The 27,937-nt window shown below is 44.7% G+C and overlaps 1 protein-coding gene across 1 annotated transcript in view; it reads left to right on the top strand.

The window, feature by feature from the left end:
- The first annotated feature begins 538 nt into the window (after positions 1 to 538).
- SVEP1 (sushi, von Willebrand factor type A, EGF and pentraxin domain containing 1) overlaps positions 539 to 27,937 on the top strand; it is a 129,436-nt gene continuing 102,037 nt past the window's right edge. The window contains exons 1-3 of the mRNA XM_082204456.1: positions 539 to 1,400; positions 16,360 to 16,615; positions 20,454 to 20,630. Of these exons, the coding sequence (XP_082060582.1) occupies positions 888 to 1,400; positions 16,360 to 16,615; positions 20,454 to 20,630 (946 nt within the window). The 5' untranslated portion in view covers positions 539 to 887. The remainder of the gene's footprint in view (positions 1,401 to 16,359; positions 16,616 to 20,453; positions 20,631 to 27,937) is intronic.

Here is a 27,937-nt window from a genome sequence, read left to right as displayed (position 1 = left end):
AGCACCCGGAGCAAGGCAAGTAATTTGCGCCCCCTAACCCGTGGATTTGCGCCCCCTAACCCTAACCCCCAGATGTTGCGCCCGGTGCAGCCGGCCCCCCCTGCACCCCCACGCTACGCCACTGCCTGGATGCTTTAGCCCAGATTCCTGCCTTGCAGGGGGGAATTGGACTAGACCGTTCCAACTCTACAATCCAATGTTCTGGGACTTGCCTTCCTTTGAAATAAGGGACCTGGGAAAACACTGGGCGAGATAGGAGGCTTCCTGGAAGCGGGAGGTGGCGTCCCCCCCCTTCAGCCAAGCACACACTCCCCCCCCCAACCGGCCACCCCCCCTCCCGGGTCTCCCGCTGCGCCTGCTGCTACAAAGTGTTTCCAATTACCGTGGCACTCGTGGTATCTGGATGCATCCCTCGAGCCCGGCATCCTCTCGCCGCCCCTCTCTCCCTCCCCTCCGTCCGGCGCTGCCTGCCAGACATATGGGATCAATCAGAGCTTAAGCCTCGGTGCCGATGTGTTTGCGCCGCCGGGAATGTTGACAGCCTGGCAGACACCGACGGCGCTCGGGTGACAAGGAATCCGGAGTCAGCCGCGACTTGAGCGAAGGGGAGGAGCAGGAGGAGGACGGAGCTTCCTCTCTCTTTCTCGCCGGTGCCCCCTTCTTCCTCCTTTTCAGAAACACGTCGGGGAAGGGCTTGAGGGACGGCAGCGCTTTCCTTCTTCCTCGCAGTCAGAGGCTAGACGCCGCAGCCGAGCGCCCCCAGAGCTCGCTATCTCTCCACGTGCGCTCTCCAAAAAGAAAGGGCTTCGCGCGCGAGAGGGGAGAAGCTCGAGGGGGCGTCCGGCGCGCGCAGCTGGGGGGAGGCGATCCGAGTTGGACCCGGGGGGATGTGGCCCCTGCTGGCAGTGTACTTGTGGGGCGGCGCGTCGCTGGTGTGGGGCTGGGCGCCGCCGCAGCCGCTCAGCCTCTCCCGCCCCGTCGACTTGAGCTCCCTGGCTGCGCGCTCGGTGTTGCCCTCGCCGGCGACGACGGAGGGCAAAGTGGAGAAGCTGGGCCGGGCTTTCAAGCGACAAGTGCGGCGCCTGAGGGAGAGGAGCGGGCGCCTGGAGCTGGTCTTCCTCGTGGACGAGTCGTCGAGCGTGGGCCAAGCCAACTTCCGCAGCGAGCTGCGCTTCGTCAAGAAGTTGCTGTCCGACTTCCCCGTGGTGCCCACGGCCACGCGCGTCGCCCTCGTCACCTTCTCGTCCAAGAACAACGTGGTGCCGAGAGTCGACTACATCTCGCCCGCGACGGCGCGGGCTCGGCAGCAGCACAAGTGCGCCTTGCTTGGCAGGGAGATCCCGGCCATCGGCTACCGAGGGGGCGGCACCTACACCAAGGGCGCCTTCCAGCAAGCGGCGGTGAGTGGCGGGCGTAACGTCGGAACGCGCAGGGTGGGTGCCAACGTGGTGCCCTCCAGCAGGGAGGGCGACTTGAATGTAATGTTAGGGGGCAGGTAAGCCCCGTCCTTTGGGAAAGATTGAGGGCACAATCAGAAGGGGACGACAGAGGGCGAGATGGTTGGACAGTGTTCTCGAAGCTACCAGCATGAGGTTGACCAAACTACGGGAGGCAGTGGAAGACAGGAGTGCCTGGTGTGCTCTGGTCCAGGGGGCCACGAAGAGCCGGACACGACTAAATGACTAAACAACAACAAGCCCCGTCCTGCGTAATCGATCACATGTCCGGCACACCACACCATTTGAATGGCAATGCCCATAATTTATTTAATATACATTTTTTGGCCCCATCAAAGATTTCACTGGGGGGCCCAGAGGTGCCAACTTGAATAAAATATGGGGGGGCAAGTAAGCCCCACCAGCATTCTTGACCACTCTTTGAATGGCGATACCTGGTGCTTTTCCGTCCAGGGGGTACTCAATGGTACCCAGTACTGGCACCTCGTATTTTGTTGTTAGAAAAAGTGTGGCACCTATTTTTCTAGAAAAATAGCACTGCCGGTGCCCATCAACTTGGGGGAAGAAGGGAGCCCTCAAATGTTTTAGGGGCGGCGAAGAGACCTTGGCTCCTTGGCTCCCTGCAGGCAGAAGAGTCCAGGGTCAGTCCCTGGCATCTCCAGTGCAGATAGCTCAGCTGGTGGAGAATGAGATTCTTCATCTCAGGGTCATCGAATCAGAGAACTGTAGAGTTGGAAGGGACCACAAGGATCATCTATTCTAGCCCAAAACCCTGCAATGCAGGAAACCTTTGCTCAGTGTGGGGCTCAGGGCCGGATTTAGGTTTCATGAGGCCCTAAGCTACCAAAGGTAATGGGGCCCTTTATATGTCCAGCTGTCCTTTGTCAACAACAAATTGTTGCTGTTTTTTGTGCTGAATGTGTGCTATATGGTAATTTATGGACCTAATAGGTATCTCAAGCCATTTGCCGTCAACCAGTCCATGCAGAATGTAGGCAGCCTATATATAAAAGATAAAGGGACCCTTGACCATTAGGTCCAGTTGCAGATGACTCTGGGGTTGTGGCGCTCATCTCACTTTACTGGCCAAGGGAACCGGCGTACAGCTTCCAAGTCATGTGGCTATCAGGACTTCTGGCGAACCAGAGCAGCGTATGGAAACACTGTTTACCTTCCCAATGGAGCGGTACCTATTTATCTACTTGTACTTTGACGTGCTTTCGAACTGCTAGGTTGGCAGGAGCAGGGTTCAAGCAATGGGCGCTCACCCCATTGCGGAGATTCAAAACGCCGACCTTCTGATCGGGAAGTCCTAGGCTCTGTGGTTTTACCCACAGCGCCACCCGCGTCCACCCTATGAAATGAGCAAACCTGAGATATTTTAGGGAGCAGGCTAGCAGATGGGGCCCATGACTTACATCATAGGAGCCTACACAACAGAAAACACTTTTGCTGTATGTAGGCTTTATTTTATTTGTCTTTTATCTTATATTTTGGAAATGTGCATCCAGGTGTGTTTTTTCCTTTAATTTTTTTGGGGGCCCCCAAGAGAGTGGGGCCCTAAAGCTATAGCTTGCTTAGCTTATACAGTGGTACCTTGGGCTACATACGCTTCAGGTTACAGACTCCGCTAACCCACAAATAGTACCTCGGGTTAAGAACTTTGCTTCAGGATGAGAACAGAAATTGTGCAGCAGCAGCAGGAGGCCCCATTAGCTAAAGTGGTGCTTCAGGTTAAGAACAGTTTCAGGTTAAGAACAGACCTCCGGAACGAATTAAGTACTTAACCCGAGGTACCACTGTACATAAATCCGCCACTGGTGGGGCTCAAACCCATGCCCCTTAGATTAAGAATCTCAGACTCTACCGACTGAGCTAGGGTCGAGGGTAGGTAGGACAATGAGATTGGGTAGGCCAATGGTCTTATTCGGTACAAGGCAGCTCCCTATATTTCTAAAGGGGTTAGAGCACAAGACTCTTAAGCTCAGAGTTGTGTGTTTGAGGCACACATTGGACAAAAGATTCCTGCATTGCAGGAGGGGTGGAATACATGACCCTCATGCATAGGAGACAGCCCTTAGGGGCCGAGGTCCCTTTGCCCCCCCCTAAAATATTGTGGGGGGGCAAAGTTGATGGACATTCAAATGGTGAGCATGTGCTACATTATGTGATTGATTTTGTGGGGCGGGTCTTACCTTTACGTTCCCTCCACATAAACATTTTTATAGGGATACATTAAATTTGGCAAAAGTAAGTCTAGTTCTCTGATGCTTGCATTATGGGCTCCCACAAGACCTTCCAAAATCTTGAATTTCGATTTTTTTTGAAGTTGAATCCCAACGATTTCCAAATTTGGGACATGGATCTTCAAAATGTGCATGCCACAAAATCTGAGCGACGTGCACTCCAGGAATTATGTATATTACCTTCATTCAATATTTGTGGTGGCGACTGGTATTGAACGTACAGCTCACTTTTGCACTACTTAAGTTGTAGAAGCCTTTTAGCAGGCAAAGCCGAGTTGCTTGCAGAAGGTACCCGAGTAACAGCAATGAGTTTTGAACAAAATGTTTGTGTCAGTGAAATTTGCTGACTTCCAACGGGAAACACTGTTACCTCCAAAATAAATACTTTCATCACACATAGACAAATAAATACCGGTACATCTACACTACCAAACACCTATGTAGCTTTGATATGTACATAGAGTTGTAGTGTCACATGCAATTTCAGGGTGAAACTAGGCTTCATCCCCCCCCTCCCCAGGTCAAAGACCCAGTGTGGTACCTGCCTTGCGCATTTGCATACACACAAACACAGAATGGGGGCCTCAACGGCGGCCCTCTGGAGGCTTCACCTGGGCAAAAAACGACTAGCTCTCTTCCCGCTTCCCCACCCCTGGTAGCTAGGGCACTGATGTGGGGCTGGGTGATATCAGCTTTTCAACACCACAATGTATCACCACCCAAACATTATGATATAAAGGTAAAGGGACCCCTGACCGTTACGTCTAGTCGTGACCGACTGTGGGGTTGCGGCGCTCATCTCACTTTATTGGCCGAGCCAGCATACAGCTTCCAGGTCATGTGGCCAGCAGGACGAAGCTGCTTCTGGCGAACCAGAGCAGCACACGGAAACACCGTTTACCTTCCCGCCGGAGCGGTACCTATTTATCTACTTGCACTTTGACACGCTTTCAAACTGCTAGGTTGGCAGAAGCAGGGACTGAGCAGTGGGAGCTCACCCCATCGTGGGGATTCGAACCGCCTACCTTCTGATCGGCAAGTCCTAGGCTCTGTGGTTTAACCCACAGTGCCCCCCGCGTCCCTTGGTTCAAATGCCACTTCACCCTCTTGATATACAGTGGTACCTTGGTTCTCGAACGTAATTTGTTCTGGAAGTCCGTTCAACTTCCGAAATGTTCGAAAACCAAGGTGCAGCTTCTGATTGGCTGCAGGAGCTTCCTGCATGCAAGTGGAAGCCGTGTCAGATGTTCAGCTTCCGAAAAGCATTCGGAAACCGGAATACCTACTTCCGGGTTTTCGGCATCCGGGAGCCGATTTGTTCGTCAGCTAAGCTGTTTGAGAACCAAGGTTCCACTGTATAGTGTTACATTGCAATGTTGAAAAGTGGAGGGAGGAAAAACATGCATCGAGCCTGGGGCCATGAGGTGCTGGGGTGAAAGCACCTCTGCTCCCTTGGTGGGGGCAGGGGTGCTTTCACCCCATTCCCTGATGGGTAAGGGATACTAATGGGATACTGAGTAAGGCATACTAATGAAGCCCCATTCCACACTTGCTTACATCTTATCCTCCACTAAGGAATGCTCCAAGGTTTCATTGTTGTTGTTTATATTTTATGAAGTTTCCATTTTATAATACAGTGGTACCTCGGGTTACATAAGCTTCAGGTTACAGACTCCGCTAACCCAGAAATAGTACCTCGGGTTAAAAACCTTGCTTCAGGATGAGAACAGAAATCGTGCTTCGGCAGCGCGGTGGCAGCAGGAGGCCCCATTAGCTAAAGTGGTGCTTCAGGTTAAGAACAGTTTCAGGTTAAGAACGGACCTCCGGAATGAATTAAGTATTTAACCCGAGGTACCACTGTATATAAATACTTCCTCATTTTTCACAATTAACTTTTGCTCGTATGAGCTTGTCAACTCTCCCCCCCCCCATCTCATGGTTACCTTAATTCAGGCATGTCCAAAGTCCTTTTCGGGGGCCTAATCTGGCTTGGCGGTCAGTTTAATCTGCCCCCTATGGCAGTTTATTTCCTAAAAAAAAGGTCAACAACCGTGGTTGGCCCTTTGGTCGGCCCTCACGGCCCTTCACTTCATCAAATCTTCCCTTTTTGAAAAAAAGTTTGGACACCACTGTAATTCTTTACTTTGCCATCACAGTTGTGTTTCTTCCTGTTTACAATACACCATTTCACATTTTTAAAAGAATATGTAAAGAGGTAGAGCCATCATCATTTCAAGTATTCTTAAGCCAGTCCTGCTAGTGTTTTTAACTGTTTGCAGTTGTCTTTCAAATATTGTATAAATTTACCCCAGTCTTTTTGGAAAGCTTGATCACGCTGGTTTCAGATTTTCCCAGTCAGCTTCGCCAGCTCTGCATATTCCATCCTCTTCGTCTTCCACTCTACAGTTGTTGGTAGTTACTGTTGCTTCTACTTCTGGGCTAATAAAGTCCTGGCTGCACCAAGGGTTTTTTTTTTTTGGGGGGGGTTAAGAAAACGATTCCCAGGATTATCAACACTGAATGAATAGGAATCGGTTCAAACATTCAGATCATGAAATTACATCGATACATATTTAGGACAGCATCTAACTCGTTTTTTGAGCCTCAATGTTGTCAAATTGTCATTTTCACCATAGCAATGAGAGTTACCTGTTTTAGCATGCAATATTATTTCTATGTTTACATGCATTTCTCTTGCCTAACGCGTTAACAGCTGTAATAATTCAACACACGTTAACCACTTGGTAAGAGCCTTTATTTATTGAGGAAAGCTATGATCACATGTACTACAGTCAAACCTTGGTTGTCAAACGTAATCCATTCCGGAAGACCGTTCAACTTCTGAAACATTCGACAACCGAAAACTGAAGCCTCAATAGAATAGAGAAACTCAAAACGGAAGCCACGTAGCATGTTCGGCTTCCGAAAACCGTTCAAAAACCACAGCTGGGTTTTCGGCATTCGGGAGCCGAAATGTTCCAAAACGGAGGCGTTCGAGAACCGAGGTTTGACTGTAACCATTTTCCTGACAGCTTGTGGCACCTTAAAGAATAACAAATTCATTATGGTATATGCTTTTGTGGCCTGGAACCTACTTCATCACATATAATATATACACAGTGTATATCATAGAAGATCTCTGGAAATCTGCATGGCATTTGTCATGTGGTAAAGTGGAATGTGGCAGCTTTTATTTAAGAAATGACTCTTTAGGTATTTGTATAATACCTTTCATGTAACATCCCAAGGTGGCTCACAACATAAAACATACAACAATCCACTAAGTAGGTGAAGAAATTGAATCAGGGTTCAGTAGCAATCTTTATACTGTTCTGTCATCTCAAAAGTATAAGGTAAAGCTAAGGCTTCTATATTTGCTCTGTGAGACAGAAATTATTCACAGTCTCTTGCTTGGGGGCATTAAAATTATCTTATTTTTATGCTGCAACTTAATCACGGTCCTTTAAAAAAAATTCCTCTGTAACATGTCCTACACAAATACATTTATTATTAAAGACGTGCATAAATATAGGGCAAAGTTAAATACTTTCATGTCTCACTAAAATCAGTGGAGCTTAACCTAGCTGCGTATCCCACACACTTAACTGGGAGCAAGTCCCATAGAACTCAGAGGGGCTTACTTCTGAGTAAACATGGATTGCGCTGTTGCTTAATGTTGTCTGGATCAGGTCCAGGGAGTTTTGTATGAAAAAGGTAAAAAAAAAATTGTTCATGTTAACGTAGGAACTTTTTTTTATTTAAGCAGGAATAAGTAAGAGGTAATTAATGTTTTTTATAATTTATGTTTGCATGATGCATTTCCCAATTCAAATATATATTATTATTTATTAAATTTGTATACCATCCTGTACCTGCAGGTCTTAGGGTGGTTCAAATATAAAAATCATCACTTGCTTGAATATAGATTTACTTGTAAAATGTCTTCCTTGCTTTCTAGCTTAACACTAACCAAATTTGCAAGTAAATCCACAAATTTCAGGTGGATATGGCTGCCATCAAATGCGAGCTTAGTAGGGAGCAGTGGCATAGCGTGGGGGGTGCAGGGGGGGCCGGCCGCACCAGGCGCAACATCTGGGGGTTAGGGGGCGCAAATCCACGGCTTAGGGGGCGCAAATCCACGGGTTAGGGGGCGAAAATTACTTGCCTTGCCCCGGGTGCTGACAACCCACACTACGCCACTGGTAGGGAGTCAGTCCTGTTGAGGTCTGTGGGGTTTAATTCTACGTGAATATGCTCAGTCGTGCTGCACAAGAGCATTTATGACACCACTATCTTGTCTGCTTATTTCTCTTATGCTGTAATTCTGTGCACACTTTTCTGGGAGTAAGCCACACACTGAAAACTGTGCTCCTTACTTCTGAGTGAAATTGCATAGGATTCTGCTGCTTGTATTCACATACAGTTCAAAATGGTCCAATGCCACCCATACAGCTCTCTGCAGTTCTTGATGCAAAGGAGTGCATGCAATTCATGAAGTGGCTAAGTGGCTAACTTTTAAAATAAAAACACCCCCCCCCCAAAAAAAAGTTTTTTTGAAGACTGAGACATTTATTATGACATAAGGCTATATGGACGCGGGTGGCGCCGTGGGTTAAACCACAGAGCCTAGTACTTGCTGATCAGAAGGTTGGTGGTTCAAATCCCCGCGACGGGGTGAGCTCCCGTTGCTCGGTCCCTGCTCCTGCCAACCTAGCAGTCCAAAAGCACGTCAAAGTGCAAGTAGATAAATAGGTACTGCTCTGGCAGGAAGGTAAACGGCGTTTCCGTGCGCTGCTCTGGTTCGCCCGAAGCGGCTTAGTCATGCTGGCCACATGACCCGGAAGCTGTACACTGGCTCCCTCTGCCAATAAAGCGAGATGTGCGCCGCAACCCCAGAGTCTGCCACGACTGGACCTAATGGTCAGGGGTCCCTTTACCTTTAAGGCTATATCACAATAAATTTGTCAGTTTCCGTTGCTTTAACATTCCGTCTTCATAACTGCAGCAGACTTAACCCACCTATTCCTCTGGAATTATTTTTCAGTAACCTTTGTTTCTTTGGGATTTTCCGCTGGTTTTTAGGAGCAAAGGGTAATTCATTCTTCATAGAACTACGTTGACGTATCAGCATATCAGAAAGCATCTTCCAGGGTACCAGAGACAGCAACCCGAGCGTCCACTGTATATCATAGATCTTGTTCAATGCTCGGTGTATCTAAATAGGTTTCAAATCCAGTTAGGAATATCCCAAGTGTTCTTTGCCCAGTGTGGTAAGGAGCAAGAAATTGGTTTGAAACCATGTGGTATATTATCATAAGGTATAGTATTATCTCTAGGATATTTTGCCACAGATTCTTTTTAAATTCGTTTTAGTTAGCATTTCACAAATTCCATTTCAATAATCACACAGAACATCGGTATAAACATCAGCAATTGGAGTACAACATCTTTAGAGCTAGATAGCGCTTTAGCAGTAGAACAGTATCTCCAGAGGTATATAATCTACTCATTTCATCCTGACACCCATGGTCATAACTCTCTCAAAAAGAGAACTTGGAGGAATTGCCACTGATTTCAGTGTCACAAAGTTCAACACACTGGCCCAAATCCAAGACAGGTTAGTCTCACTAAAGCCCCATTGAAATTAATGGGGCAGAAACTAGCTGCAACTAAACTGGCCTGTTGAATTCAGTGGAACATAAGTATAAGTGATTTGGACCACTATTTATTTTAAATGTGATTTGTTAGCATGATACAATTCCTCCCAACATAATCCATTGATCCTCTAAAACAGTGTTTCCCAACCTTTTTTGGGCAAAGGCACACTTGTTTCATGAAAAAAAAATCGATGCACACCACCATGCCAGATGGGGAAAGGTCACTTTTTACTTATGTAAAAAAATAATAAAAAATAGTAACAGCATAGAAGGTAATGGTTAGGCTAGCATCCCTCTTCCAAATATGCTAGGTTTTTATTTGCAGGGACTGTTCTACATGGGAAAGCATTCAGCACTGTCATTCTCCCATCTGCCATCTGAATTGGTACTATTCTGGGTCAACTTACTCTGCTGCATGTGTAGATGAGGCCTTATTAACATTTAAGCTGAGAAAAGTATGACGTTTCAGTAGACAGTCTGCAAAATGGCACCAAGTGTGGGGGAGGGGGCAGAACAGGTTTCAGATACAGGATATTAAGCATACACGTACCTCAGATTGAACTGGTTGCTTGCTTTGCAAGTTTTCATTTCCCAAATGACTGCCTTGGCAAGCGCAATACCTGCCAGGCTCAACGCCGGTCTCGCGCTGCCGCTTCCCGCGCTCTCAAGGCCCCGGGAGGAGGAAGGCGTGAAGGGAATCCCGAAGGCGTAAAAACCTCGCGCATGCGCAGGCCTTCCGCCTGCGACAGCCCAGTAGGCCGGCCTAGCCTAGCCGTGCGGCAAGAGCAGTCAAGAGCTAGCGTGCGGCAGAGCGGCGATGGGATGTGGGAGGGAGGGAGCTCCTCGCCGCCGCCGCCCCGCCTCTCGCCGCCCGCCTCGCCCGCCTCCCTCCCACGGCACACCAGGCAACGTCTTGCGGCACACTAGTGTGCCGCGGAACACCGGTTGGGAAACACTGCTCTAAAATGAGGATGCTAGAATCACCATCTTCTCGTAATGAAGTATTGTGTGCTGTAAATTGACTCAGCCAGATGTAATTGGTTCTCTCTTGATATTTAATATATCTCGTCCATTTTCTAAGGGGCTCTTACCTTGTGAATCTTCTTGCCAGACAAATTGCAACTTAGAGATACAAACAATACTGTCCTGTCCTGGTAGGGATTATAGAAGACTTCTATTATGTTGAAATGCCATTACTGGAATGAATAGAGGAACTTGCACTTCAATGTAACAACCACCTTTTTTCTCTTCTTGTGAGCTATTATGCCACTGTCCTCTATTTTTAAACACTATTGTATTACACCTATGCTCCTTGTGTTTCCTTTGTGATACTTCTCCTTTACTGACTTTAATTATTCACCCATGTTCACTTGCTTCCCCAAATTTAAAAATAATTATTTCATTATGTTTACACAAAAAGACTCAAATCCTTTTTTCCAAGAGGCTCTCCGAAATATACCCGAAATCTTTATGGAAGTGCATTATGGACTATTGAGATGTAAACTGTTGTTCCTCTGGAACAAAAGGACAACTGGTGTGGTAGGAGCTCTGGAGTATTGTAGCCGTAACCCATTGACTTATGGTCCAAAGGCCACAAATCAATCTAAGCCCCATTGAATACAAGTCTTCTGACTAGAAATGAATAGAATTCTGCTGCAGAAGGTCTTATTCCTGGCCTGCAAAGTTTAGAACGCATATTCTACGTTTTATGGATGTCTTGCATCTTATAAAGCTGAGTTAACCAGTTTGAATAGCCCCTGATAGTCACTCACCCAAGATTGAGCAGTAGCTTTGTGGATGAATAGAGCTTTCAACCCAGACTTCCTGGGCCAAGTCCAATATTCCGTCCACTACACTGCATGTCCGCCTGGGGTAATGCCAATACAGTAGTGCTATGTTTAAGGTGATAATACATTAGGGCTGGTCAATATTTGGTTTTTAGCATTCATGATATATCACCAGCTGAACTGAAATAAGGATGGAGCTATGGAGAACCATGGTTTTTTCTGCATTGTGATTTTTGCTGGCGCCTGCTCTTTGATCTTAGCTGAAATCAACAATGTAAAGTTATTCCATCCAGAAGTTAGAAGGAAGGACAAGCTTTTGGCCGTCTTGTAAGTGGATTACAGCTGTAAAGATTAAGTTAAAAGAAAAGAAAGGTTAACAATTAGATAAAATTAAGGGTGAGGATTTGCTGAACTAAAAATTTGAAAGTGGAATGCAGAAAGGGGAGGTATGAGGAGGTCGGGGAAGTAAGTTTTAAGAAAATAAGGATTTGAAATTATACTTGTTTTTTCTTGTTTGTGTTTGTTTGCATTGTTGTGTTTGATTATAAAATTTGTGAAACTTTAATAAATATTTTATTAAAAAAAAGTTTTTGGCCGTCTTGACTACCCAAGTTCAATACAGTGGTACCTTGGTTCTCAAACTTAATCTGTTCGGGAAGTCCGTTCCAAAACCAAAGCATTCCAAAACCAAGGCATGCTTTCCCATAGAAAGTAATGCAAAATGGATCAATCTGTTCCAGACTTTTAAAAACAACCCCTCAAACATCAATTTAACATGAATTTTACTATCTAACGAGACCCTTGTTCCATAAAATGAAAGCGATAAACAAGGTACTGCAGTCACACAGTCAATCAATCGGTAGCTGAATTGGGTTCCACAGTCACAAAAACAAAACAAAAAAGCCACAAAAACACAAAATAAATATCAAAAACAGACTGACCTCAGCGGAACTCTCAAAATGGAAGTGTGGCACTCAAATCAGAAGTGTAACACTCAAAACGGAGCACGTTCAGCTTCCGAAAATAGTTCGCAAACTGGAACACATACTTCCGGGTTTGCAGTGTTTCGGTTTCAAGTTGTTTGAGTACCAAGGTGTTTGAGAACCAGGGTAACACGGTATTTGTAAGGTAGAACAAAGGAGATGAAAATTAATTAAATGCAAATAAGTATTCAGGTTAGTCACTGCTCTGTGATTTATAATACAGTTACAGCCTAGTTTTCTGTGCTTAGTTATCCACCTTTGCTTTAAAATACAATTTTAATTTGAAGACTCCTTGGTGCTGCTCTTTCAAGAGATCTCTTGCTAGAGATCAAGAATAGCCACTGAGTTGTTTTATCTCCTGCTCTCTGGGACGTGCAATTACTCCTTGTGATAGAAGAAACAAAGGCAGTCATATTACTGTTGCTGGCTGTGCTGAAGGAAGGAATGCAATTAGTTATCTTTACTTAGCGGTGCGAGAAAGAAAAATAGCTGAGTTTTTCCTAGTGGAGTGAAGAAAAACATTTACTGAAAAAGCAGACTTTGAACTGACAGGTTAATCAATTACAAAGTGTTAAGGGACCTAATTGCACGGTTAATTCTACGAGAGTTTAAGGAATTTTTTACAACCACTTTGGACCAGATTTCAAACTTTGCTTCAGCATTTTACTCTTTAAGATTTATGGGGAATATTCACCCTAAATTCTTCTACCGTGGAGTGTGTTTTCTTCCAGTTGTAAGAGATCGAATACGTAGCCAGATAAACTCAAAAATATATTAGTAATTGTATTATCTTGCATATCCTTGTTATCTCACTGGATTCAGGTACAAAAATACTTTGTCCCACATTGCCACAATGTAAATATATTCATTGTGTTAACCAGAGTCACTCTAATGTGGGTCCTTAGTTACTGTGGACATGTAAATAAACGTTTCTTCCCCTTGGAACATTCCTTCACACCAAACACATTTCATGTTGCTGACATGTCCTTGGAAAAATTACATGAAATTTAAGGGAAGGGGTGTGTGAAATGATGGTTGATCTTCTCAACAGGAGAAAAAAAAGGGGGTTGGTAAACCTGTGGCCTTCTAAATGTTGTTTAAAAAAATGTATTGTTTTAATTAAAAAACGAAAGAAAGAAACTCCATATAAGGGTAACAACAGGAAGATTTAAAGGAACTATTGGAAACTCAAGGCAGCAGAGACATAAGATGATCAGAGCCCCACCGAACTTGAAGCATGGGAAGTCCCAATAAAAATTTATAATTTGGCAGAATATTCGGACTATATGATATGTATTTGTATAATTTGGAATATTTAATGTGATTTGATTGGATTGTTAAAATGGAAAATTTAATAAAAATTATTTTAAAAAAAGAAAAGGAAGGAACACCATATAAAGTATAGACGCCGTTCAGGTTTATTGGCAAAGGTAGGACTTTCTGGTATAAGAAAAAGGAGTAATTAAGAACATATTCTAATATTCTGTACTTCTAGTACAATATGAAGATTAGCAGAGGTTTGTCACACCCTAAGGTCTTGCTTGTGTTTTATGTGTTTTGGACATAGTAGTTTCAGCTGTGATATTGCAATGCTTGGAATGAAACCACAGTCTCTTGTTTTCCTTCGACACCCCCACCCCACCCCCACCCACCTTGTGGGTCCATTGTTTGGAGCCAATGGAGGCCAGCCAGGACTGTCTGACTCTGAGGCAGCTGGGGCTATATTGGAATTTTCAGCTGAGGAAGCAGCAAAACATGTGAACATGACCCGAAAGTTTAAAAATGCAGGGCATATATATAATCTCTGTTGTTTATGAGAGGCATAATTAGGCCCAGTGACGAGGTTGCCCACAGGTGACTCCTAAATGAACTTCTGGACAAAACTTAGGATAAAGAGAAATCTTGTGTATCAGAATTTCAGGGGGCCATAGATTATGTGGGGTAAAACAGAGGAGTAGAACTTATGTTTTAACCTGGTTCTGTCCTCCCAAAGCAAAAGGTGGCCTGTTTCTTAGAGCAGAAGGTGATAAATTATTCTGTTTCCCATCAAATTTTCTCCCCACGTTCCGACTCGCTATTTCCTTTCTCTGCAGCTGAGCAGCATCCCAGAAAATGACCTCCAGTGGGGGGGGGAGTATTTGTGTGTGTGGCCCTCCTCAGGTTCTCCTTCTGTAGGAAGGACGCTGGTGACGCTGTGGTCTAAACCACTGAGCCTCTTGGACTTGCTGATTGGAAGTTTGGCAGTTCGAATCCCCATGACGGGGTGAGCTCCCATTGCTCTGTCCCAGCTCCTGCCAACCTAGCAGTTCAAAAGCATACCAGTGCAAGTAGATAAATAGGTACCACTGCGGAGGGAAGGTAAACAGCGGTTCCGTGCACTCTGGTTTCCGTCACGGTGTTCCATTGCACCAGAAGCGGTTTAGTCCTGCTGGCCACATGACTTGGAAAGCTGTCTGTGGACAAACGCCGGCTCCCTTGGCCTGAAAAGCGAGATGAGCGCCTCAACCCCATAGTCCCCTTTGACTGGACTTAACCATCCAGGGGTCCTTTACCTTTACCTTTTTTCCTCTGTGTAAAACCAGTATACAAGGGGAGAGAGTGGGAATGAGCAACTTAGCTCAGTCACCCTCCATGAGTTGGAGAACAAACTTCTGAAGCAGGTGGGAACTCATGAAAGCTCTGTGCATTGTTTAGATATGGGTTCTGAATACTATAGGAAGCCTCCACAACCACAGGAGCGTGTCCCCCCCCCCCACTTCAGAGGTTTGCACTGCAACTCTCTGTGCTCATGTTTTGGCTTTACACATAAGTAGACCTCCTGAAGAGGGCTTGTATGGTCCCCAAATGTTTTCCTGCATATACACAAATCACAGTTATACTGTATTGCATCAAGTTGTCCTTTTATGGATAGCTCAGTTGGCCAGAGCATGGTGTTGATAATGCCTAAGGTTGCAAGTTTGATCCCCGTGACGGACAGCTGCATCTTCCTGCATTTCAGGGGGCTGGACTAGATGATCTTCAGGGGTACCTTCCAACCCTACAGTTCTATGATTCTGCCCCATAATGCAGTGCATTTGTTCAGAGAACAGATCTAACTCAGCTGGCATCAGCAACATTCACTCAACTTCACTTGATACTTCACCAAGCTAATCTAGTGTGATGCTCTTATGCCATCTAATAGAATCATAGAATCATAGAATAGAATCATAGAATCATAGAGTTGGAAGAGACCGCAAGGGCCATCAAGTCCAACCCCCTGCCAAGCAGGAAACACCATCAGAGCACTCCTGACATATGGTTGTCAAGCCTCTGCTTAAAGACCTCCAAAGTAGGAGACTCCACCACACTCCTTGGCAGCAAATTCCACTGTCAAACAGCTCTTACTGTCAGGAAGTTCTTCCTAATGTTTAGGTGGAATCTTCTTTCTTGTAGTTTGGATCCATTGCTCCGTGTCCGCTTCTCTGGAGCAGCAGAAAACAACCTTTCTCCCTCCTCTATGTGACATCCTTTTATATATTTGAACATGGCTAGCATATCACCCCTTAACCTCCTCTTCTCCAGGCTAAACATGCCCAGCTCCCTTAGCCGTTCCTCATAAGGCATCGTTTCCAGGCCTTTGACCATTTTGGTTGCCCTCCTCTGGACACGTTCCAGTTTGTCAGTGTCCTTCTTGAATTGTGGTGCCCAGAACTGGACACAGTACTCCAGGTGAGGTCTGACCAGAGCAGAATACAGTGGCACTATTACTTCCCTTGATCTAGATGCTAATATATAATCATATTATATATAATTATATTTTATTATATATAATATAATATTTCAAGTCAGAGTTTTTTAAGTACTGATAAAAAAATATTTGCAATTTCAGCTAGTGGTGAATGTCAGATCATTGTGTCTGGGTTTGCTTTTTTACAAAAGTGGGTGACTTCTCATGATAAGAAACTGCCTGTAAGGCCGGTTGATAGCATCTGTATTATGCTATAATAGCATCTGTCTTAAGGCCGAATATAAGTGTGTGAACTGTGAGTCAGTAGTACTTGGCATTTTAACCACACTGGCTGCTGAAAGCTTGTTGATCTTACAGTCTTAATGCTGGGTGGTCCTTGAAAAGCTGCAGTTAAACAGCGTAACTAAAGGGAGTGCCCCCCTGGCTGAAAAGACCATGAGTAGGTCACCAGTTTGCTTGCACTTGGCCTTGAGATGTTATTCTCCCCCCCCCTTTCTTCCAGCAAATACTGCTTCACTCCCGTGCAAATGCTTCCAAGGTGATATTACTTATTACCGACGGCTATTCCAACGGAGGAGACCCCAGGCCCATTGCAGCGTCCTTGCGTGAATTTGGAGTCGAGATCTTCACGTTCGGGATATGGCAAGGCAACATCCGGGAGCTGAACGACATGGCGTCTCACCCGAAGGAGGAACATTGCTACTTGCTTCATAGTTTCGCAGAGTTTGAAGCTCTGGCTCGCAGAGCCCTCCACGAAGGTACTTGCCTCCCAGTTGAATTTTGATAAAATGAGACACATTCCACTCCATGTAGAATACTTTCATGGCATTCAGAAATATTGTCATCACACTGAACTTCTGTTATTTATTTGAATTCTACATTAATCAGGATATCCTGATCAAATAGTTGATCAACTGAAAATTCAGGCGCTGAAGGAAACCATCCTTTTAGATACACAAATGGAGTAATGCTAAACCCAAACATACAGAAAACAAGTGTGAGGCCTGTGAATGCCATGATACACATTCTGAGCGTAAGATTCACCTTAACTCTGGGGTGGCTAGCTCTTTTTTTGGGTCAGACAATTAAACATCTCTCTGAGGACCACATGCCAGCAATGGGTGTGGCGAGTTCACATTTATGCACATGTAGAAGCCACTTGCCAGATGAAGTGAAGCTACTATGATACCTCCCAGGCAGGTGGGTCGCTGTTGCTTACTAGGAGGGGGAAGGAGTGGGGCATGAGGGGCTGGGGAGGTTGATGTAGTGCAAAGATGCTGGCAGGGACACCAAATTGTCTCTGCTAGTGCATTTATATGCCACCTGCACTCTTTCCGAGCACAATTCAAAGTGTTGGCACTGACCTTTAAAGCTCTAAATGGCCTCGGCCCAGTATACCTGAAGGAGCGTCTCCACCCCCATCCCAGACCCTGAGGTCCAGCTCCAAGACCCTTCTGACGGTTCCCTCCCTGTGAGAAGTAAGGTTACAGGGAACCAGGCAGAGGGCCTTCTCGGTGGCGGCGCCCGCCCTGTGCAATGCCCTCCCATCAGATGTCAGGGAAATAAACAACTATCTGACTTTTAGAAGACATCTGAAGGCAGCCCTGTTTAGGGAAACTTTTAATGTTTAATATTTTATCACTTTATTATTATGATTATTATTACTATTATTATTCTGTTGGGAGCTGTCCAGAGTGGCTGGCAAAACCCAGCCAGATGGGTGGGGGTATAAATAATATAATTAATAAATTATTATTATTATTATTATTATTATTATTATTATTATTATTATTATTATTTCCACCTGTGGAGAAATTAGCATTGCAGCTTCCCCCTGCCTAGTGCGCCACTTCTGTGCACATCACACATTTAGATTCCACTTGCTTTAGCATTCAGGTCTATGTTTGCTCTTGTGTAATCAGCACCTTGAATAATAATTATAATTCAAAACAACGACATCTGTACAGTGCTCACAAAGCCAAATACTCTGGGTGGTATACTAAATGCCCATAGGTCAGCAGCTGGGGACAACTGATGCAATCCTAGTTGCATGTTGAGGTCCCCAACCCACCCCATAAATAACACACAATTGACACATAATTTTTGTTTAAGGTTTTTGGCATAATTTTGGCCACAACTTTATTAAAATACATGAAATGTGAGTGGTTACTTAGGCATTGGTTGCGACTATCTGACCCCGCATGGGGACAGACTGACATTCATAAGCCTGTGAAGTCAGAAAGGGGAAACATTTTGGGGGGAGAGACAGCCCTCACCTCTCCCCAAATGCTCCCAGGGGCTCTTGCATGGCCCTAGCTCCTTGACAGGGGTTCGGACAAGAGCACGGTGAGCCCCTGGATTCCTTTAATGGAATACCATTGCAGCAGCAGCATTGGAGGGGCAGGCACAGCCAATCCATGCCCCTCCACCAACCAATTCATAAAACCAATGCCTAACTGCAACCTTACAAGTTGTGACGATTTGCTACGCAGTAGGCAAAAGCCAAATGGCTCCAGCCAATCAGCCAAATGGACAAAATTCCTACCGGGCCCCTGCCCCAAAGCAGACAACCCCATGGCAGGCATAGCAAGGTCAGATGCAAAAAAACCGCCCCAAAATTAGGGAGGGTGGGCAAAAAGAGGAAGCTCAACGCTGCACGCAGGGCATAGAAAGACTATGGCTGTCAATCACAAAATGGCAACATATAAATCTCCCCAGCAACAAGAAGGACTCAATTAAAATGGTGGCCAACCCTCTTTTCCTGCCCAGCAACAGTGGGCGTCTTGTTAGCCCCCACCGCAACACGTGCTCTCCATGAAGGAGAACACGCTTTGCTCCTCCTCCACACGTTTCTTTCTACGTATAGAATCATAGAATTGTAGAGTTGGGACGGCCATCTAGCCCAACCCCTGCAGTCCATGACATGAGCATCTGCACAAGGCTAAAATTCAAGCCTTTGGGTGCTTTTGGAATTGCGCAGTCTTGAAATACATTTTATAAAAACAAACACCAAGGGTCTTGGGATTTCCTCTCCGACCACCGAAATCATTATTAAGTCACAACAAATGTTTAGAGCACTGCCTCTGACGTTCCTGTTGGGCCACTTGACTATAAAGGGCTTTATCTGATTAACTTGGTAAGATATTCCGAGGGGTGACTCTTTGACTTCCTGTGCAAATTCAAACACTTCGTGAATAGTCCATGGACTACTTCAACCTGTGAATGTTATTAAGTACTTTACAATGTACTGTCTGCCAGGAAAATAATTGCTCTTTGATAAGCTGATATCAAAGTTGATCACACCTTCTAAGAATCAGGCAGTGCTTTCTAAATAATGCTTTGAAACACGAAGCATCTTAAATTGAATCAGTTTTGCAAATTGTCAAACCAGACACCCCCTAAGAGCCTCAGAATAAGTTTGTGAGTCGAGGACTGGCTACCCAATTGAGGATAAGAAAGACACAAGGATGCAGTATATTAGGTTAATGGGCTAAAAAAAGGCCACAACTTTATTGATTACAGCATGTGAGTGGTATTGGCTTAGGCACTGGATAAAAGAACGGAGCGTGACTCCACCCCCTCAGGAAGGGGGGAGTCTATTAAGGGGTAATCACCAGTAGGAGGAGCTTGTTGATGCAAAAACAACTGGAAGATCCCCATGATGTCACCGGGGGTCGGGCCATGGCCTTAGCCACCAGCAAGGGCGTCGGACAGGATCCACGACTGCCAGATTCCTTTAATGGAATACCCATAAAGTGGAGGGTTAGGCGATGGCCACACCCTGCCCTCCAATACACAAACACATTCCAATGCCTAACCGCCAATACCTGAAAAGTTGTGACGATTTGCTATGAGATAGGCGAGAAACCAAGTGGCTGGTGCCAATTTGCCAATTGGATAAAAATTTCTACCAGGCCCCTTGGACAACCAAGGCAACCAACCACAAGTGCAACCACATATGAGCGGCTAAACCCCACCCCCTCAGCTTCCACCCGATTGGTTGGCTGCCAGGGGGCGTGGTGCGGCAGCTGGGTCAGCTGACACAGGGGGCCTGAACATCCCCTGCCAACACAGGAAATGGCTCCCGTTCACAACCCCTCCCCTCTGGAAGGAGGAGAGGCTATCTAGAAAGGAGGTGTCATAATTTTATACACCAGCATATGGTGCAACCAAGAACAATTATATTTCTGCTCTGTTCTTCTGCAGCTTTTATTTAATTGAGTCTCATGTAGAAGAATTATCCAGTGAGTCGGGTCCTTATAAATCAACATACAGTTGTAGGTGCTTAAGGGCAGAGGAGGAAATGTATGAATGGATCGTTTCTGCATCACTGGGGAACCAATGAGTTCTTCTCCCCAACCTGCCGCCCAATTTCTCCTTTGTAGCCAATGAAATATTTGCCTCATTAAGAGTTGAGCAAAGAATGTGGGTGACATTCAAAACAAATCCTTCTGGTTCGTTTCAGGTTTTGCACCCCAAGTTAAAATGTTCCTGATTAAAAAACTATTTTCACCATAGTTACGAGTATTATCTCTTAACTCGCTTGTTTGTTTGGAACCCTGTTTCCTTCCCAACTCACGCTCTGTGCGGTTACAGATTTGCCTTCTGGTAGCTACATCCAAGAAGACATATCTTACTGTTCCTACCTTTGCGACGGGGGCGAAAGCTGCTGCGATATCATGGCGAGCTGCAAATGTGGGACCCACACGGGCCAGTTTGAGTGCATCTGTGAAAAAGGATACTATGGCAAAGGGCTGCAACATGAATGTACAGGTCAGTCTCTGTTTTCTTCTTCTTGGTTGCGAATATGACTACGGATATAAGCATGGATTGAGGTGGCCTCTTCTATTTTGCCAAACCCTTTTGAGCAGGCATCCGCAAACTCGGCCCCCCAGCTGTTTTGGGACTACAACTCCCATCATCCCTAGGTAACGGGACCAGTGGTCAGGGATGATGGGAATTGTAGTCCCAAAACAGCTGGAGGGTCAAGTTTGGGGATGCCTGCTTTTGAAGTTTCAGAGGGGTCTTCTCCACCCAATAGTATGGGCAGCCCACCGTTTATGCAGCAGTTACTTTCCAAGGGCACCGCGCACATCATTGAAATCATGTATAATTGAAACCCATTGAAGAAGCCTGCAAACACCCTGTTCCACCCCACCCTGCCCCCCTTTCACCCTCTTAGTGACATTTCAGTGACGTCTTTATGACATTTCCAGGTCACTTCCGACTTCAGTGCCATGTAGCGCCAATATCGAATGCATATAACAAACAGAATGAATGGCCTTATCAGCTGTTCGTGTCCAAGGGGTGATGTAAAAGGACTGAGCTTAAAGGGGTTGTTTTAATAAATTCCCCACCTTCTCAGTGCAAAATTCACTAGTAAACTGGCTGTTTGACGGACTGACGGGCACACTGAGAGCCAGTGTGGTGTAGTGGTTAAGAGCGGTAGTCTCGTAATCTGGGGAACCGGGTTCGCGTCTCCACTCCTCCACATGCAACTGCTGGGTGACCTTGGGCTAGTCACACTTCTCTGAAGTCTCTCAACCTCACTCACCTCAAAGAGTGCTTGTTGTGGGGGAGGAAGGGAAAGGAGATTGTTAGCTGCTTTGAGACTCCTGAAGGGGAGTGAAAGGTGGGATATCAAATCCAAACTCTTCTTCTTCTTATTCTTCTTCCAGCTTCAGAAGCAAAGGCTGCTTAAAAGACCAGAGACCATCTTGGCTGTGAGTCCTGGGAAACCCAGCCAGATGGGAGGGAAATAAATACATTATTATTATTATTATTATTATTATTATTATTATTATTATTATTATCTCTGCCTTGCAGGCCTTTTTCCACCTGGCCTAGGAGGACAGGTGGATGGCTGAACAGATTCATGGGCTGTGGCATTATTTAGGGTGTTTTGTTGTTGTTATTGATATTCATCCATTATTTTTAGATCTTACTATAATTTATGTGGAAATCGTTCCATTGGGTTGCGTACTTTCCGATGCATTTATTTACTGTTTGCGCATTTTATGTTTGTTAATTACGTAAATCTTTTCATGCTTTAATCCGCCGCAAGCATGGTTTTGACTATGGAAAGGTGATATACAAATAAAACAGTGGTGGTGATGTGTTTGACTCAGCCCTGCACCTGTTGCTCAACTGCAACCTCCATCATCCCAGGACGTTGCTAGGTCTGGTGCTCTACTTATCTCTCGCTTGGACTACTGCAATGCACTCTATGTGGGGCTACCTTTGAAGGTGACCCAGAAACTACAACTAATCCAGAATGCGGCAGCTAGACTGGTGACTGGGAGCAGCCGCCGAGACCACATAACACCGGTCTTGAAAGACCTACATTGGCTCCCAGTATGTTTCCGAGCACAATTCACAGTGCTGGTGCTGACCTTTAAAGCCCTAAATGGCCTTGTCCCACTACACCTTATGGAGTGTCTCCACCCCCATCATTCAACCCAGACACTGAGGTCCCGCGCCGAGGGCCTTCTGGCAGTTCCCTTGCTGCAAGAAGCCAAGTTACAGGGAACCAGGCAGAGGGCCTTCTCGGTGGTGGCACCCGCCCTGTGGAATGCCTTCCCACCAGCTGTCAAAGAGAACAACAACTACCAGACTTTTACAAGACATCTGAAGGCAGCCCTGTTTAGGGAAGCTTTTAATGTTTAATAGACTATTGTATTTTAATATTTTGTTGGAAGCTGTTCAGAGTGGCTGGGGAAACCCAGCCAGATGGCCAGGTATAAATAAATTGTTGTTGTTGTTGTTGTTGTTGTTGTTATTATTATTAGGGTTGCAGTTCATCAACATCTGGTGGGCCAAAGGTTCCCCACACCTGAGTCAAAAGGATTAGGTTGCTGCAGGTGTGACTGCAATCATTCTGAACCATTGTTGGTCAAACTAGACAACACCAGGTTAGAAGGGCAATCCCACTTGCACAACAACCTTCTGCTTGCACGAACCATTTTTACTTCAGCCCCTTGCATATACCAAAATCTGTTCTGGAAGGTTGGAAGTCCTGTTGTATCTACTGGTGTGATGTTGGATCTTGCCCAGCATTTACTGGGGTATAAGACTGGCGCTGAGGGTTAAACCACAGAGCCTAGGACTTGCCGATCAGAAGGTCGGTGGTTCGAATTCCCACGACAGGGTGAGCTCCCGTTGCTCAGTCCCTGCTCCTGCCAACCTAGCAGTTCAAAAGCATGTCAAAGTGCAAGTAGATAAATAGGTACCGCTCCGGCGGGAAGGTAAACGGCGTTTCCGGGTGCTGCTCTGGTTCGCCAGAAGCGGCTTAGTCATGCTGGCCACATGACCCGGAAGCTGTACGCTGGCTCCCTCGACCCATAAAGTGAGATGAATGCCGCAATCCCAGAGTCGGTTACAACTGGGCCTAACAGTCAGGGGTCCCTTTACCTTTTTAAGACTCGCTGTGATCCAAAGTCAAAAGCCTGGAGGAAAGCCAGGTTCAATTAAGGAGATAACGAGGCAGGTTAGTGGTGGAACTAACTGGAAGAAGACCAGGGAAGGATATGAACAATTTGGAGTTCATATTGTGCTACAATCCAACGTTCTTGACAGATGTATGACACAAGAGCTTCCTGAAAAGCTTCCATTTTTGTCCATTTATAGGCATCAGAACTATCAGTGTATTTGAATGCATTCTGAAGACTCTTCTTAGCCAAATGAGATTGCTACGCATATCTTTTTGAGCAGTTTTGTCAGTTGATTGTTTTCGCTAATTGTAAAAAGACCTGAAAGCACATCTGTTTCACAATAGGCTGTCGAGTGAAGATGGTTGATTAATGCAAATTGAATTTTCTAATGTGAAATTTGTGCCTTTATCTGACTTCACAAGCTAAATGAAAATTTTACTTGTGGCCACTCTGGAGCTTATAATAGTCAAAACACATTCATCCTTACATTCAGCGCAGTCTGTATATGCGAATATCATCTGGTTTTGGACTCGCAAGATCCAGAACCATAAGGTTTTTAAGAGTGCATTTGGCAGATGTTGTTGCTTTTTGTAAGAACATCAGCAATGCATCAGCAAGTAAACATTTTTAAAAGGTAGCATATATTATACAGAGCACGTGAAGGTTTGCCATCTGCTTTCCATGGGCTTATTGGAGGGAACTCAGCTGAAACTCTGCACACACATCATAACATTTAGCCGGGGGGATTTCATTTTTCCGTGTAAACATGACTTAATCTTTCTGAAGTCTTGCTGCATTTCCTTAAAAAAAAAAAAAGACAAAAGACAACATGTTTGCCTCTCGTAACTGAAGAAAATATAAAACTATTTTGAAACCTTTTTTATTTTGAAAGAGTTTGTAACATTTCCCAGCTGAACTTATCTGCAGATTTGCAAAGCATGAAGAATTCGTCAAATACAAACGGACTGCTTTCCTTCCCCAGTACAGTGGTACCTCAGGTTAAGAACTTTATTCGTTCCGGAGGTCCATTCTTAACCTGAAACTGTTCTTAACCTGAAGCACCATTTTAGCTAATCTGGCCTCCTGCTGCCACTGCGCCGCCGGAGCACGATTTCTGTTCTTATCCTAAAGCAAAGTTCTTAACCTGAGGTACTATTTTTGGGTTAGCGGAGTCTGTAACCTGAAGCGTCTGTAACCCGAGGTACCACTGTATAAGCTAAGCAGGCTATACCTTAGGGCCCCACTCTCTTGGGGGGCCCAAAATTTTTAAAGGGAAAAAAACTGGATGTACATTTCCAAAATATAAGATAAAAACAAATACAAATGAAACCTACATACAGCAGCAGTGCTTTGTGTTGTTTGGCTCCTATGATGTAAGTCATGGACCCTACCTGCTAGCCTGCTCCCTAAAATATCACTGGTTTGCTCATTTCTATATATAGGGTGCCTACATTTTGCAGGGACTGGTTGCATGGCAACATGGGCAAATTGCTTTAGATACCTATGAGGTCCATATCATATATTTAACACACACAAAACAGCGACAATTTCTTGTTGACAAAGGACAGCTGGACATATAAAGGGCCCCATTACCTTCAGTAGCTGAGGGCCTCATCAAACCTAAACCGGGCCCTGCACACCAGACACTATGTATAGGTAGAAATTGCATATGAATGCTTGCACAGGGTATCTGTTTGCATTAATTACTGACTTGTGCGTGTAAAAAAACCCAAAACCTGAATATGTGATTGTTTAATAATCTGCATGCCAATGCCTCATTAATTCTTTGTAGGAAATTGGTTTTCCATGTGGATTTTGTGATGTGTGAGGCAATCATTTTAGGGAAGACCTGGGAGTCTTTTGCTCTAGCTGCCTTCTTGATAACTCTTTTGAAAGGTATTAAATGAGTCATTTTTACAAGTTAATATCGAGGGCAGATTGGTTGCTAAAGATATTTTAGTGCCCCCCCCATGTTATTTTCAGGACACAGCTTTTGTGTCTGCAACTTTTCTCGCATGCATGAAACTGCCTGAGTGACCTTTTCATCAGTACTGAGATTTTAAAAGTTTGTACAAATAATACAAAGACACTCTCCTAAAAAGGGTGAGTCTGGCGGGTGAATGCATGTATCTGGATAGAAACCAATAACCCTCTTGAACTTCTGATGACTTTTACAGTGCTTCTTTTTTTGTAATATAGCAAAGTATCAAATGATATTCCAATATCTTATCCAAAGAATGTCATCATCCAGCTATTTTGCCTGAAATTGTTTTTCTTGCTTCTGTTCCAGGGCGGCTCGCAATCTAGATTGTTCGTTCTAACCCTTTCAATGCCTCATTAAGTTTCTAGGAAGAGATTCTAGAATTCTCTTAATTAAAAACCAGATACTTGTGAAAATGAGCCACTTGCTTGTTTTATGCTTCTTAACTCCTTGCCATAAAAAAACACAATTCCAAACAACTACTTGTCTGATTTTCCAGTGGTAGGCACCAGAGCTTCTGTGTTCAGATGACATGGTCAATCATCTCCTCATGAAGTTAAGAGGGCCATTGGTAGCTCTAGTAGTTATAAATCAATAGAAGATCAATGTCTCATTGTTACTGATTACCATTTCTGAAACTTAATTTAAAGCAATTGGTAAAAACCAGGCCAGTAAACCCCTTTTAATGTGCTGAAGCTGTGGGGTGGCGATGGCAAACAAATCTATCCTGTTCTTGAAATATCGACTGCAGAACAGTTTCCCCCAAATTCTGTATGCAGCAGAAATCTGGGGACACAGCAGATTTCTTCCATTTAATTAAAAATCTGAGTAGAATGTTAGGTCTTTTTCTCCATAAATTGACCACCCCCTTAGCCTCCAGGGCAGGGAGGGGGGCAGCAGCAGTGAGGAAACTATTGACAGTGTGATGGCTGAAGCAGGAACTTCAGACACCCATCTCTGATAGAGCAGCGTAAGTCATAAGAGAGTATATTATAAGGAGTTCTGGTTCAGTCATCTGTCTGAACTCTTCTGTATATAAGTGGAATATATTAACTAGCCATATATTTCCTAGCAACCATTATATGTACCACTAAATTTTGACCTCTTCATCTTAATTATGGGATATGTTACACTGTTAAGTACTGGCTTAACCTTAAACACAAAAATTAAGAGTCTTGGTTATATTTTAATATTGCTCTCTGCTTTGATGTAAAGCTTTGGTTCATTTACTTCTCTTTGATTTGCTAGGCATGGCTTTGATCGAGGTTGAGTGTCTGATGAGTGCTATTTAATCAGCCTACTTATTCACACACTGAGAAATTCACTCGGCACAGGAATGATTTTTACAAATATCATTTTAGGAGGACAGTAAGTTTCAGATAAACGTTTTCCAGACTTCTAATAGCTGGAGCACACTTTTATTTCCAGAGTAAGTGAACACGGGCATGCCATTCTTACGTAGAAAAAAGGTTTCACTTTGAAGGGGGTGAAATAGAAGAATGCATCGTCTAGGGCAAGGCTGTCCAGTTTCCAAGAGACTGTGATCTACTCCCACTAAAACTGGCAGTGATCTACCCTTTGGATTGACCAGAGTTGTTGAGCTTTTTGGGGGGGCGTCAAGAGCTCGCAATCAACATGGGTCGACCAGGGACATCCCGCGATTGACCGGTAGATCACAATCAACCTGTTGAACAGACCTGCTCTAGGGGCTATCAGAGGGGCTATCAGAGTGTATTGAACAACTTCTGCAACCCTCAGAACCCATCAAAACATGGAGCGTTGCAACAGAGTTCGGAATCAGTCTTTCATGATTTCAGTTAGAATCGAAGGTAAAATGGCGTTTCCGTGTGCTCTGGCTTCCGTCATGGTGTTCCGTTACGCCAGAAGCAGTTTAGTCACGGTGGCCACATGACCCACAATGGGAAAGTAGCTGAAAGGAGTCTGGTTGCATTTCCTGCTACTGTCACTGATACAAATGACATCTTTCCCTATTGATTCAAGACTGTAGGGGCCATTTTGTAAACCAGTTAGGAACCTAGTTGCTCCCAAGTGTCTATCAGTGAGTAGCTTCTGATAAAGTTTGGGAAATATTTGGCTTCCATGTTTTTCATTTCATGAAGGTTTCTTTCAGCGCAGAGGTTATAGCTGAATGATGCAAAAACACATCACAAACCTTAACATAATGGGACTGTGGGCACTGTTTGTGCAAATTCGATTCTGACTGAAATAATGAGAGACTGATTGTGCACTGTGTTGCAATACTCCACGTTTTGAGGTGAACTGTTTGAGCTTTGTCCGCACTGGCAGGTGGGAAGGGAATTGTAAGTTCTGCTTTTCTATTTAGAACAAACATTAGTTTCATGAGTCTGTGGAAGTGTTTTCCCATTTTATGCTAGTTTTAAGTATGAACTTTTAGAGGAAATTATAAAAGTAGAATGGCATATTCATATAGCCAAGGCCTGGGAACAAGAATGAAACTGCATTCTTGCACAATTACATGAATAAGCACCATTTGATTTTCTATGTTTTCTAGTGCCTAAACACGTGTGCCTCAGCTCTGTCATGCTAATTTAAACCATCTGACCCTTGGCTGCTAAGTTAATAAACATTTTAAATGGCACATGTTCTCAAGCTTTAAGCTCAGCTGTTTCCGGCACTGCACGTCTCTA

This window comes from Podarcis vaucheri, assembly GCF_965113315.1.
Source record: "Podarcis vaucheri genome assembly, chromosome: 17".
NCBI lineage: Eukaryota > Metazoa > Chordata > Lepidosauria > Squamata > Lacertidae > Podarcis > Podarcis vaucheri.
The sequence above is the reverse complement of the archived record's forward strand: the minus strand, read 5'-3'. Positions and strand labels throughout refer to the sequence as shown.